Here is a 13,657-nt window from a genome sequence, read left to right as displayed (position 1 = left end):
GAACAGTATTCCATGGGGAGTAGTTCAGCAGCACAGAAATAGAAGACGGGTATGAAATGGCTTGTTTACAAATGGGCAGGCCAATTTAGGCAGACGCTAGGGAGAGGGCGGAAGGGAGGTAGGGAGGGAGGTAGGGAGGGAGGAAGGGGGGGAGGGAGAGACGGAGGGAGGTAGGGGGGAGAGGGAGGGAGGGAGAGATGGGCTAGAGCAGGCCTGCTGATAATAGGACCTGATAGAAAATAATAGACAGGTTTAGCCACTCTAAAGGTGTGAATGGGGAAATGTGTGAGTGCGCTTTTGGAGGGGGAAGTGTGTATGTGGGAGTGTTGATGGAACTTCACTTGACAAGGCCTCCAGTCGTCTCTAGTAGTGTCTCCAGACACAGCTGCTTCTCCTGGCCACAGGTGCAGATGTGACAACCAGGTTTCGATTGGCTGCCTGCACGACTGAAGACTGTGTTAGCGCAGTGCATAAGGCCTAAGCTTTAGCTCTGGGTGCTAACACAAAGTCGTCATGTTCACCGAACCACCTCCAATACACACAAACAGATACAACTACAGGAAGTACACAGGACAGGGAGGCACGTCCACACAGTGACAGGTTGGCTACAGGGTCAACTACTACAGACCAAACAGAGCAACAGACTCTCCTCAAACTCCCACTCCCAGGGTTAGCTATATCCTCTTTGTTAGCCTCCGTAAAATATTTTCCCGTTGGTTCTAACTGACTGAACTGAAGCTTCTCCTCAGTCTTAACCCACATCCTCTCTCCTCTAGCCAGATTAAAACAGAGAGGCTTAACCCGGAGCGCTCTTTAGGGACGTTTCTGCTGTAGCGCAGTAGCTTTAGCCTGGCTACTCTTGGCAGGTTTCTAGTGGGCTTGTTTGTTTGCACCCCGAGGCTAAAGGAAGGAACCAGTGGACCTGAGGAGAGAGAGATGTCTGAGAGGACTCTGCTTTCCAACAGAAAAACAACCAACTACCAAACAACCGCCTGATACTACAGTTAAGACGGAGAACACACACACCGACTGAACACACACACACACTGAACACACACACTGTCAACCTGGTTAGTCTCAACAGCCGTGGCATCGTGCAGAGGGGTGGTGGAGGGTAGAGAGACAGGGGGAGCCTGAGTGGGAGAGAGAGAAAGGGAGGGTGAGAGTGAGGGAGGAGGTGGGAGCACATTGCAGTACAGTACATACCCCTGACCCTATAGGCAGTTGAATAACGCTCAACTGGACATGCAAGTCCTCTGTCGTAGGCACTTCCTAAAGTGGAAGTGTGTGATGTTTTACCGCAGGAAGAGAGGGAAGCAGAGAGGGATAGAGAGAGAGAGAGAGAGAGAGAGAGAGAGAGAGAGAGAGAGAGAGAGAGAGAGAGAGAGAGAGAGAGAGAGAGAGAGAGAGAGAGAGAGAGAGAGAGAGAGAGAGAGGAAAGGGTGAGGGACATAGAATGAGAGAGATAAAGAGAGAGAGAGAGAGAGAGAGAGAGAGAGAGAGAGAGAGAGAGAGAGAGAGAGGAAAGGTGAGGGACATAGAATGAGAGAGATAAAGAAAGAGAGAGAGAGAGAGAGAGAGAGAGAGAGAGAGAGAGAGAGAGAGAGAGAGAGAGAGGAAAGGGTGAGGGACATAGAATGAGAGAGATAAAGAAGAGAGAGAGAGAGAGAGAGAGAGAGAGAGAGAGAATGAGTAAAAGAGCGAGAAAGGTAGGAAGATAAGAAAGGAGAGGCATCGCAGCAGCAAACAAAGCAGAAAGAGAATTAGGTTGATCAGGTAGAAATATAATGTATATATTCTGCCACATGCTAGAGAGACACAGACACAGTAGAGAAGAGAAATCCCATCAGTATACACTGTAGCGACGCTCAAACTCCAATCATAGCAGAATGCAGTTAGCATTAGCAGTAGCAATAGCACACAGGAAAAATGAGCTCAGCTCAATGCCATAGCATATGTTCTTGTGTGCAATTATACGCATTTTAGCCATGAGTTATACATTAAGTCATTCAGTCACTTATGAGTCATAAGTGGAGGGTACACAGCACAGCACACTGTAACAGATCCCCCCCCTCCCCCCAATGTCATCATGTCCAGCCATTTGTGGGGACAGGGGCGTGTATGTATGTGTGTCTGTGTATGTGTGTGTGTGTACCAGGATATGGCTCCAGAACATAACATCTCTCATCCCAACTCACGTCATTCACCCGATCGTTACCTAGCAACCCTGACGCACTGCAAAGTTCGGCCAACTAAAAATAAACTCTGTGTTTGCAGAAAAGGATGTAAGAAAAAACAGAGTGAATGAATTTGAGGAGGAGAAGAAGACAAGGAGAGGAGGAGAGGAAGAGAAGGAGAGGAAGTGAAGAGGAGAGGTGGGGAAGTCGAGGCTGATGCTGCAGCTTAACAGTTTTGGACATTAGGCCTCGGGATTGGGGAGACAGTGTGTGTTAGTGTGTGTGTTGTAACGTGGAGTCTACACTGGAGAGCTGATAATACATATCATCCTAGATCTGTTTCAGGTCTCTGTTTAGGGCCAGATTCCAATTTGCTCTGTTTTTTGGTTGATTCTTTCCAGTGTCAAAAAGTTCTCTTTTTGTTTTCTCATCATTCGGTTGGGTCTAAATGTGTTTCTGTCCTGGGACTCTGTAGGGTCTGTAGGGTCTGTTTGTGTTTGTGAACAAAGCCCCAGAACCAGCTGGCTGAGGGGAGTCTTTTCTAGGTTAATCTCTCTGTAGGTGAGGGCTTTCTGGTGGAAAGTGTGGGCATCGCTTCCTTTTAGGTGGTTGTAGAATTGAACAGCTCTTTTCTGGATTTTGATAATTAGTGGGTATCGGCCTAATTCTGCTCTGCATGCATTATTTGGTGTTCTACGTTGTACATTGAGGATATTTTTGCATGCTGTCTCAATTATGTGTTTGACACATTTTGTGAATTCTTGGTTGGTGAGCGGACCTCAGACCTCACACCCATAGAGGGTTATGGGTTCGATAACTGATTGAAGTATTTTTTTGCCAGATCCTAATTGGGATGTTGAGTTTTATGTTCCTTTTGATGGCATAGAAGGCCCTTCTTGCCTTGTTTCGTAGATCGTTCACAGCCTTGTGGAAGTTATCTGTGGTGTTGATGTTTAGGCCGAGGTAGGTGTAATTATTTGTGTGCTCTAGGGAAATAGTGTCTATATAGAATTTGTATTTGTTGTCTTGGCAACTGGATATTCTTTGGAACATCATTATTTTCGTTTTAGTGATATTTACTGTCAGGGCCCAAGTCTGACATAATCTGTGCAGAAGATCTAGGTGCTGTTGTAGGCCCTCATTGGATGGGGACAGATCTAGGTGCTGTTTTAGGCCCTCCTTGGTTGGGGACAGAAGCGCCAGATCATCTGGAAACAGTAGACATTTGATTTCAGAGTCCAGCAGAGTGAGGCTGGGTGCTACAGACTGTTCTAGTGCCCTCACCAATGCATTGATATATACTGTATGTTGAAGAGGGTGGGGCTCCCTGTCTCACCACCACGGCACAGAGGAAAGAAATCTGTGTGTTTATTGCCAATTTTTACCACACACTTTTGGTTTGTGAACATGGATTTTATAATGTTGGATGTTTTTCCCCAACACCACTTTCCATCAATTTGTATAGCAGACCCTCATGCCAAATTGAGTCAAAGGCATGAGAAGACTTTGCTTTTGCTTTGTTCTGTTTGTTTATCAATAAGGGTGTACAGGGTATATCATACGGTATTTTGGTAAGAAGCCAATTTGACATTTGCTCAGGACATTATTTTCACTGAGGAAATGTTGGAGTGCTGTTGATGATAATGCAGAGGATTTTTTTTCAGAGATTGCTGCTGACACATATTCTACGGTAATTATCAAGGCCTTTGTCCCAAATATTAGGGAAGATGCCAGAGCTGAGGATAATGTTGAAGAGTTTAAGAGTAGCCAATGTGTGGTATATATATCTTCAGCATTTTGTTTAGTATACAATCAACACCACAGGCCTTTTTTTGGTTGGAGGGTTTGTATTTAGTCCTGTAGCTCACACAAGGTAATTGGATAATCCAGCGGGTTCCGGTACTCTTTAATATCTGACTTTAAGATTATAAGATCTTGTTTTAAAAAAAATATATGTCAGAAAAGGTTGGAAAAGTGGTTTATCCATACATCTCCATTTTGGATAGGTAACTCTTCGTGTTGTTGTTTATGTAGTCTCTTCCAATTTTCCCAGAAGTGATTTGATTCTATGAATTCTTCAATCACAATGAGCTGTTTTCTGCCATGCTGCTCCTTATTTTTCCGTAGTATATTTCTGTATTGTGTTAGTGTTTCACCATAGTGAAGGCGTAAGCCAAGGTTTTCTGATTCTCTGTGTTTTTTGGTTGGACAGGTTTCAAAATGTCTTTCTTAGGTTTTTTCAACAACAACAAATGTTAATAATTGTGGCAGAGAGAAAAGCTAGTGGGGAAGGAGAGTCTTCCACTTTGGAAGATTAAGGACTTTCTGAATATGAGGATCATGTCTCTGTCGATTCGGAGTCTGACAGTGAGTTGGAAAAAGAGGATGAGATTTACCCTCAGCCAGCCCCAGGACCAGCCTGTCAGCAGCCAGCCCCAGGACCAGCCTGTCAGCAGCCAGCCCCAGGACCAGCCCGTCAGCAGCCAGCCCCAGGACAAGCCCGTCAGCAGCCAGCCCCAGGACCAGCCTGTCAGCAGCCAGCCCCAGGACCAGCCTGTCAGCAGCCAGCCCCAGGACCAGCCTGTCAGCAGCCAGCCCCAGGACCAGCCCGTCAGCAGCCAGCCCCAGAACCAGCCCGTCAGCAGCCAGCCCCAGGACCAGCCCGTCAGCAGCCAGCCCCAGGACCAGCCTGTCAGCAGCCAGCCCCAGGACCAGCCTGTCAGCAGCCAGCCCCAGGACCAGCCTGTCAGCAGCCAGCCCCAGGACCAGCCCGTCAGCAGCCAGCCCCAGGACCAGCCCGTCAGCAGCCAGCCCCAGGACCAGCCTGTCAGCAGCCAGCCCCAGGACCAGCCCGTCAGCAGCCAGCCCCAGGACCAGCCCGTCAGCAGCCAGCCCCAGGACCAGCCCGTCAGCAGCCAGCCCCAGGACCAGCCCGTCAGCAGCCAGCCAGCCCCAGGACCAGACCCCTGTCAGCAGCCAGCCCCAGGACCAGACCCCTGTCAGCAGCCAGCCCCAGGACCAGCCTGTCAGCAGCCAGCCCCAGGACCGTGAATGAATGTGAATGTGAAATGTCAGAATAATAATAGAGAGAATGATTTATTTCAGCTTTTATTTCTTTCATCACATTCCCAGTGGGTCAGAAGTTTACATACACTCCATTAGAATTTGGCAGCATTGCCCTTAAATTGATTAACTTGGGTCAAACATTTCGGGTAGCCTTCCACAAGCTTCCCACAATACGTTGGGCCTCCTTGCTTGCACGCACTTTTTCAGTTCTGCCCACAAATTTTCTACAGGATTGAGGTCAGGGCTTTGTGATGGCCACTCCAATACCTTGACTTTGTTGTCCTTAAGCCATTTTGCCACAACTTTGGAAGAATTCTTAGGGTCATTGTCCATTTGGAAGACCCATTTGACCCAAGATATAACTTCCTGACTGGTGTCTTGAGATGTTTCTTCCATATATCCACATAATTTCCCCCCTCATGATGCCATCTATTTTGTGAAGTGCACCAGTCCCTCCTGCAGCAAAGTACCCCCACAACATGATGCTGCCACCCCCATGCTTCACGGTTGGGATGGTGTTCTTCGGCTTGCAAGCCTCCCCCTTTTTCCTCCAAACATAACGATGGTCATTATGGCCAAGCAGTTCTATTTTTGTTTCATCAGACCAGAGGACATTTCTCCAAAAAGTACGATATTTGTCTCCATGGGCAGTTGCAAACCGTAATCTGGCTTTTTTTATGGCGGTTTTGGAGCAGTGGCTTCTTCCTTGCTGAGCGGCCTGTCAGGTTATGTCGATATAGGACTCGTTTTTACTGTGGATATAGATACTGTTGTACCTGTTTCCTCCAGCATCTTCACAAGGTCATTTGCTGTTGTTCTGGGATTGATTTGCACTTTTCACACCAAAGTATGTTCATCTCTAGGAGACAGAACGCGTCTCCTTCCTGAGCGGTATGACGGCTGCATGGTCCCATGGTGTTTATACTTGCGTACTATTGTTTGTACAGATGAACGTGGTACCTTCAGTCATTTGGAAATTGCTCCCAAGAATGAACCAGACTTGTGGAGGTCTACCATTTTTTTTTCTGAGGTCTTAGCTGATTTATTTAGATTTTCCCATGATGTCAAGCAAAGAGGCACTGAGTTCGAAGGTAGGCCTTGAAATACATCACAGGTACACCTCCAATTGACTCAAATGATGTCCATTAGCCTATCAGAAGCTCCTAAATCATTTTCTGTAATTTTCCAAGCTGTTTAAAGGCACAGTCAACTAAGTGTATGTACATTTCTGACCCACTGGAATTGTGATACAGTGAATTATAAGTGAAATAATCTGTCTGTAAACAATTGTTGGAAAAATGACTTGTGTCATGCACAAAGTAGATGTCCTAACCGATTTGCCAAAACTATAGTTTGTTAACAAGAAATGTGTGGAGTGGTTGAAAAACGAGTTTTAATGACTCCAACCTAAGTGTATGTAAACTTCTGACTTCAACTGTATGTGAGTGAGTGAGATGTTCGTAAAATTCCTGAACTAAGTGTTTTTATCATTCTAGATTGCAGCCCGGTAGCAACAAGAAGAAGCACTAGGATGTGTGTGGACCCAAGAAGGACAGGAAGACACAGGACACATGCATCAAGTGCAAGAAATTACATTTGCAACACACACACACAGTAGAACTCTGTCCCTCATGTGGTGTGTAGACCGGCCTTAATTTGTGTTAAATGAGGCTCATTTATAATTTCCATAAAATACTGTATGTAAAATTTGTCCCTCGAGTTTGTTCAGTTCAAAGCAATAAACATCAATAGTGATGAAAACCTTGTTTCACTTATATTTGTTCAAGATGAACATGATTTATTCCACCTATGTTTTGATTTTTGTTTACAAACAAATAGAGCTTTCATTGATAAATGTGATCTAGCAGAGCTAAATGGCAAATATGAACCATGTATGCTGCCTATATTGCTTGTAATTGATATAAGTCAACATCTAAGGATTTTTACGTACGTTTTATGGCCGTATTGTTTTAAAAATAATCATGTTGTGGGTCCATCAGACCCAAAATAATCATGTTGTGGGTCCATCAGACCCAAAATAATCATGTTGTGGGTCCATCAGACCCAAAATAATCATGTTGTGGGTCCATCAGACCCAAAATAATCATGTTGTGGGTCCATCAGACCCAAAATAATCATGTTGTGGGTCCATCAGACCCAAAATAATCATGTTGTGGGTCCATCAGACCCAAAATAATCATGTTGTGGGTCCATCAGACCCAAAATAATCATGTTGTGGGTCCATCAGACCCAAAATAATCATGTTGTGGGTCCATCAGACCCAAAATAATCATGTTGTGGGTCCATCAGACCCAAAATAATCATGTTGTGGGTCCATCAGACCCAAAATAATCATGTTGTGGGTCCATCAGACCCAAAATAATCATGTTGTGGGTCCATCAGACCCAAAATAATCATGTTGTGGGTCCATCAGACCCCAAAAAATTGGGTGAAAAACAACACAAGGGTTTAAAAACAAGACTTACATAGCATAAAAAGGCATGGTCACTTTTCCAGCTACCTATTGTACTCCATGTATGATTCAGCTAAGAGCTGTGTTTATTTCATAGCCACGGTCACTTCTCTCAGGCTGTGAAGAATATCTTCCTAAATGATGCATTCCTAACTGAGCTGTATGATGCCTGATGAAGTAGATGTTGAACATAAATAACTGTGCTACTCTGGACACAATGACGACCAGATAACAGACCTAGAAAACAGACTGTTGTAACGACTAATAACTAGAGAGCAGACCAATTCATCTGTTTTTTTTTCTAAATATGAGTCTGTCTGCTCGTCTATCCTGTCTGTCCTTATCTCCTCCCCTCTCCTCTTCTCCTCTACCACTGTGCTACCTTCTTTCAAAGAGCACAAGACATCAAAGCACAGGTGCTGTCACAATTCCCGAGAAAGAAAGAGAGAGATAATGAGAGAGGGACAGAGAGAGATGAATGAGCAAAAGAATCAGACGGAATGTTCAATTAAAACAAAGCAGAGGCCAAACAAGAATGATTTAGTTCTTTGTCGAGACAACCGTTAAAAGTCCATGTCTAGCGGGGCTGCTCTGAATACATTCTTATAGCAGAGATGAAACCTATGCTATCTAACTCTCAACAAAAACATACATTCATCCTTACTCTCTGTCTTTCTCCGTCTCTCTATCTCTCTCTGTTTTCCTATGTCTCGCTCTCTTTCCCTCTCTCAGTATTCCTCTCTCTCTCTCACTCTCTCATTTCTCTCTCTCTCTCCCTCTCTCTCTCTCTCTCTCACTCTCTCTTTCAGAGAAGAATCGTGGCTATGTGGAGAGAGAGAGAGAGAGAGAGAGGGAGAGAGCGAGAAATGAGAGAGAGAGAGAGAGAGAGAAAGAGAGAGAGAGAGAGAGAGAGAGAGAGAGCAATGAGAGAGGGAGAGAGAGAGAGAAAGCAATGAGAGAGGGGAGAGAGAGAGAGAGAGAGAGAGAGAGAGAGAGAGATAGATTTGTATTGTGTTTTATGAGTGGAGAGTAGAAGGGAGGGATGACAATAAGGAGGAATATAAAAGGGGATCAGATAGGAGCCAGAATGTGATTGTGATGTAAGCATATGACATCACTTCAAGTCAAGTGTCGTTAAATATCATTAAAATATGACAACTGTAATTATGAAAGAAGAGAGAGTGATGGAGGGATGGATGGATGGAGAAAGGGTATAGCCTGTATGCTGAAGAGAATGTGTAAGACAGGGGAGGTGGAGAGAACCGGATGACATCTTTTGGAGTAGAAAGAGTGACACAACTAGAGAATAAAACATATATTTAGGGTGAGTGTCAAGGTGGAGGAATATAAGATTTAAGATAACGTATATGAATACATTGACACAGATGAATGGGCCAGCTCGTTTCCAGCTCGTTATGTGCCTGTGTGTGTTGTTTTGTGTACTTAGTTTACCTCAGTCTGGAAGCCTTCGACCAAGATGGCCACCAGCAGGTTGAAGAGTACGTAGTTCCCAAAGGTCATGAGGGCAATGAAGTAGAGAGCAGCTACAGGAGTGGTGGAAGCCATACCATTATACAGCACCTTGTTCCAGTCCTCTTGAGTTAGGATCTGAAGGGAGCGAGGGAGAAATGTAGAGAGTGGAGAGATGTAGAGAGTGGAGAGATGTGGAGAGATGTAGAGAGTGGAGAGATGTAGAGAGTGGAGAGATGTGGAGAGGGAGAGATGTAGAGAGTGGAGAGATGTGGAGAGATGTAGAGAGTGGAGAGATGTAGAGAGTGGAGAGATGTGGAGAGATGTAGAGAGTGGAGAGATGTTGAGAGTGGAGAGATGTAGAGAGATGTAGAGAGTGGAGAGATGTAGAGAGTGGAGAGATGTGGAGAGATGTAGAGAGTGGAGAGATGTGGAGAGTGGAGAGATGTGGAGAGATGTAGAGAGTGGAGAGATGTAGAGAGTGGAGAGATGTGGAGAGATGTAGAGAGATGTAGAGAGTGGAGCGATGTAGAGAGTGGAGAGATGTAGAGAGATGTAGAGAGTGGAGCGATGTAGAGAGTGGAGAGAGTGGAGAGATGTAGAGAGTGGAGAGATGTAGAGAGATGTAGAGAGTGGAGTGATGTAGAGAGTGAAGAGAAGTAGAGAGTGGAGAGATGTGGAGAGAAGTAGAGAGTGGAGAGATGTGGAGAGATGTAGAGAGGGAGAGATGTGGAGAGATGTAGAGAGGGAGAGATGTGGAGAGATGTAGAGATGTGGAGAGATGTAGAGAGTGGAGAGATGTGGAGAGATGTAGAGAGGGAGAGATGTGGAGAGATGTAGAGAGGGAGAGATGTAGAGAGACGTAGATAGTGGAGAGATGTGGAGAGATGTAGAGAGGGAGAGATGTAAAGAGATGTAGATAGTGGAGAGATGTGGAGAGATGTAGAGAGGGAGAGATGTGGAGAGATGTAGAGAGATGTAGATAGTGGAGAGATGGAGAGATGTAGAGAAGGAGAGATGTAGAGAGATATAGAGAGGGAGAGATGTGGAGAGATGTAGAGAGGGGGGAGAGATGTGGAGAGATGTAGAGAGATACAGAGAGGGAGAGATGTAGAGAGATGTAGATAGTGGAGAGATGTAGAGAGATATAGAGAGGGAGAGATGTGGAGATGGAGTGATGTAGAGAGATGGAGAGATGTAGAGAGATGTAGAGAGATATAGAGAGGGAGAGATGTAGAGAGATGTAGATAGTGGAGAGATGTAGAGAGATATAGAGAGGGAGAGATGTGGAGATGGAGAGATGTAGAGAGATGTAGAGAGGGAGAGATGTGGAGAGATGTAGAGAGATATAGAGAGGGTGAGATGTAGAGAGATGTAGATAGTGGAGAGATGTAGAGAGATGTAGAGAGGGAGAGATGAGGAGAGATGTAGAGAGGGAGAGATGTGGAGAGATGTAGAGAGATGTAGATAGTGGAGAGATAAGAAAGGAGGATTAGAGGAAATAGAGAGCAGCTGTCCTTTTTCACATTCATTTGATGTGTAGTTGGACCTACACAACAGATTGCCCATATGGACTCATCTTGATAGTCAGCCAAGTTTGGAAACGTCTGTCAGACTTTGATTTTGGAGTGAAAGAGGGAGCGAGGGAGGGAGAGCGATAGAGCGGTAGAGAGATCTCACCTGAAACACAGTGACGATGGCCCAGAGCAGAGAGTCAAAGTTCTTCCTGTCTGGTAGAGTGTCTCCATCTCTCTCTGATCCAAACTTACAGCCAAACAGATGCATGCCCAGGATACTGACGGAGAGAGAAGGAGCGGGAGGACAGAGGAAGAGAGAGGGAAGGATGGAGAGGTAGAGAGAGAAAGAGAGAGAGCGGTCAGCGAAGGGAGTCATGGCATGAGAAAAGAAGATAAATAGATTCAGACTCCCACTGTTTCAGTCTGCTGTTGTTCTCTTGTTGTGTAATTATGAATAGGAAAGAACTGAACCCATGGGACATGTGTGTGTATTCTCTATGTTATTCTGACTAGACAGCAATGTGGCTAGTTTGTGGGTGTAGAGGGATCAGTGACTATGCCTCTAGTCTGTGAACTTGGCTCCTCTTCACTCAAACACTCAGTGGGTGTTTGTCTAAGCACACTGTTCTAGTCAAACTACTGTGTGTGTGTGTGTGTGTGTGTGTGTGTGTGTGTGTGTGTGTGTGTGTGTGTGTGTGTGTGTGTGTGTGTGTGTGTGTGTGCGCGTGTGTGCGCGTGTGTGTGTGAGCGTGTGTGTGCGCGTGAGCGTGTGTGTGTGTGTGAGCGTGTGTGTGCGTGCGTGCCTGCCTGCATGCATGTGTGTGTGTGTGCGCGTGTGTGCTCGTGTGTGTGAGCGTGTGTGTGCGTGTGAGCGTGTGTGTGTGTGAGCGTGTGTGTGTGTGTATGTGTGTATGTGCGCGTGTGTGCTCGTGTGTGTGTGAGCGTGTGTGTGCGTGTGAGCGTGTGTGTGTGTGAGCGTGTGTGTGCGCGCGTGCGTGTGTATGTGCAAGCGTGTGTGTAGGTTGTATAGAACTTACACATAGATTTCATTTTGCTGAGCTTGCCAGTGGCCAAACAGGATGCACCAGGGATGCTGATGAAAAGAGGGAATCTCCCCTTGTTCGTGTCATTCTATCCTCTCTTCCCCATTCCTCCTGTCTCTTGTGTTTGTTTATTCCCCTCCATTGTTCTGACGAAGTGGAACACTCTTCACCTCTCTGTCTTCCTCTTCCCTTTCTCTCCAGCTACCTCTCTTTATCCACCCCTCTTTATCCATCCCTCTTTATCCATCCCTCTTTATCCACCCCTCTTTATCCACCCCTCTTTATCCACCTCTCTTTATCCACCCCTCTTTATCCATCCCTCTTTATCCATCCCTCTTTATCCACCCCTCTTTATCCACCCCTCTTTATCCACCCCTCTTTATCCACCCCTCTTTATCCACCCCTCTTTATCCATCCCTCTTTATCCACCCCTCTTTATCCACCTCTCTTTATCCACCCCTCTTTATCATCCCTCTTTATCCACCCCTCTTTATCCACCCCTCTTTATCCACCCCTCTTTATCCATCCCTCTTTATCCATCCCTCTTTATCCACCCCTCTTTATCCACCCCTCTTTATCCACCCCTCTTTATCCATCCCTCTTTACCAACCACTATTGTACTTGCGTGTACTACCTAGTGTCTTCCTCCCTCCCCTCCACCTCCTTCTTCCCCTCCTCACTTTGAGACAACGACAATAAAGGCTACCCCTCATTTCCGTATAAACGCGTGTCAGCTTGTGTGTCTGACATACGTGTCAAAATGACTTTTTTTGAACACATTTCGCATAGGCCCATACCTGAAGATGAAAATGAAGAGCATGAGTAGCATACAGAAGGTGGCCACGTTGTCCATGGTCTTCATCAGCACCACCAGCTGCCTCTGCAGAGCGGGCATGAAGCGCACCAGCTTCAACACGCGCATCAGTCTGAAGGTACGCAGCACAGACAGACCACCGCCCTGCTGGCCCACGATCTCCCATACACTGAGGAGAGATGGGGAACACATAGTAATTGTGTTTATCAACTGGGCGGTTCAAGACCTGAATGCTGATTGGCTGACAGCCGTGGTATATCAGACCCTATACCAAAGGTATGGCAAAACATGTATTTGTACTGGTCTAGTTACGTTGGTAAGCAGTTTATAATAGCAATAAGACACCACAGGGGTTGTGGAGTGCCTAAGAACAGCCCTTAGTCATGGTTTACTGGCCGTATAGCCCACCCGCTCGGGACTTACTGCTTAACTATACTATATGCCATTTAGCAGAAGCTTTCATCCAAAGTGACTTGCAGTCTAGAATGCATACATTTGTTTTACGTATGCGTCCTACTGGTGATCATCCCAATATCCTGGTGTTGCAGGCACCGTGCTCTACCAACTGAGCTACAGAGGATCACGCATATTCAGTGCCCAGTTACAGGATAAGCCACTCACTGGAAGGAGAGCGATCTGAAAAGCCAGGCCTTGATATCTTAACGCAGTAAAGACTTGTCAGCGTGCCATAAGTTCGAACCTAATGTGTCATGTAAATCAAACGCTGCCTTGTTAATGACAACCTCGTCTCGGACACCCAGAACTAAAATACGAGGCACGACTGTCCTCTCGTCTTGTGCACCAGACTCATGGAACGGTCTTACAATCCATGCTTCGTCTAGATGTGTTCGTGCCACTGAATGAATTTGAAAGGCTGGATCATGTCGTTATGTTGTTGTATGTTTTAATTCTGGAATGAATTGATTGCTGCTGTCTTATTGGCCAGGTTTCTCTTGAAAAGAGACTCTGGGTCTCAATGGGCTTTTTTCCTGGTTAGATAAAGGTTAAATAAAATAAATAAATAAAAAATATTGGGTAATTGCGTCAGATGCTCACTTTTAGTTTTGGGGGAGATGTGTTATATTGAAACAGTACTG

At 45.7% G+C, this 13,657-nt stretch overlaps 1 protein-coding gene across 1 annotated transcript in view; it reads right to left on the bottom strand.

The window, feature by feature from the left end:
- cacna1g (calcium channel, voltage-dependent, T type, alpha 1G subunit) overlaps nucleotides 1–13,657 on the bottom strand; it is a 311,200-nt gene that overhangs the window by 110,633 nt on the left and 186,910 nt on the right. Inside the window, exons 12-14 of the mRNA XM_042306304.1 lie at nucleotides 12,544–12,729; nucleotides 10,867–10,981; nucleotides 9,169–9,324 (exon numbers count right to left, since the gene is read on the bottom strand). Of these exons, the coding sequence (XP_042162238.1) occupies nucleotides 9,169–9,324; nucleotides 10,867–10,981; nucleotides 12,544–12,729 (457 nt within the window). The remainder of the gene's footprint in view (nucleotides 1–9,168; nucleotides 9,325–10,866; nucleotides 10,982–12,543; nucleotides 12,730–13,657) is intronic.

The sequence above is a fragment of the Oncorhynchus tshawytscha genome, linkage group LG25, assembly GCF_018296145.1.
Source record: "Oncorhynchus tshawytscha isolate Ot180627B linkage group LG25, Otsh_v2.0, whole genome shotgun sequence".
In the NCBI taxonomy this organism is placed as follows: Eukaryota; Metazoa; Chordata; class Actinopteri; order Salmoniformes; family Salmonidae; genus Oncorhynchus; species Oncorhynchus tshawytscha.
Note: the sequence above shows the minus strand (reverse complement) of the source record. Positions and strands in the feature narration are given on the sequence as shown.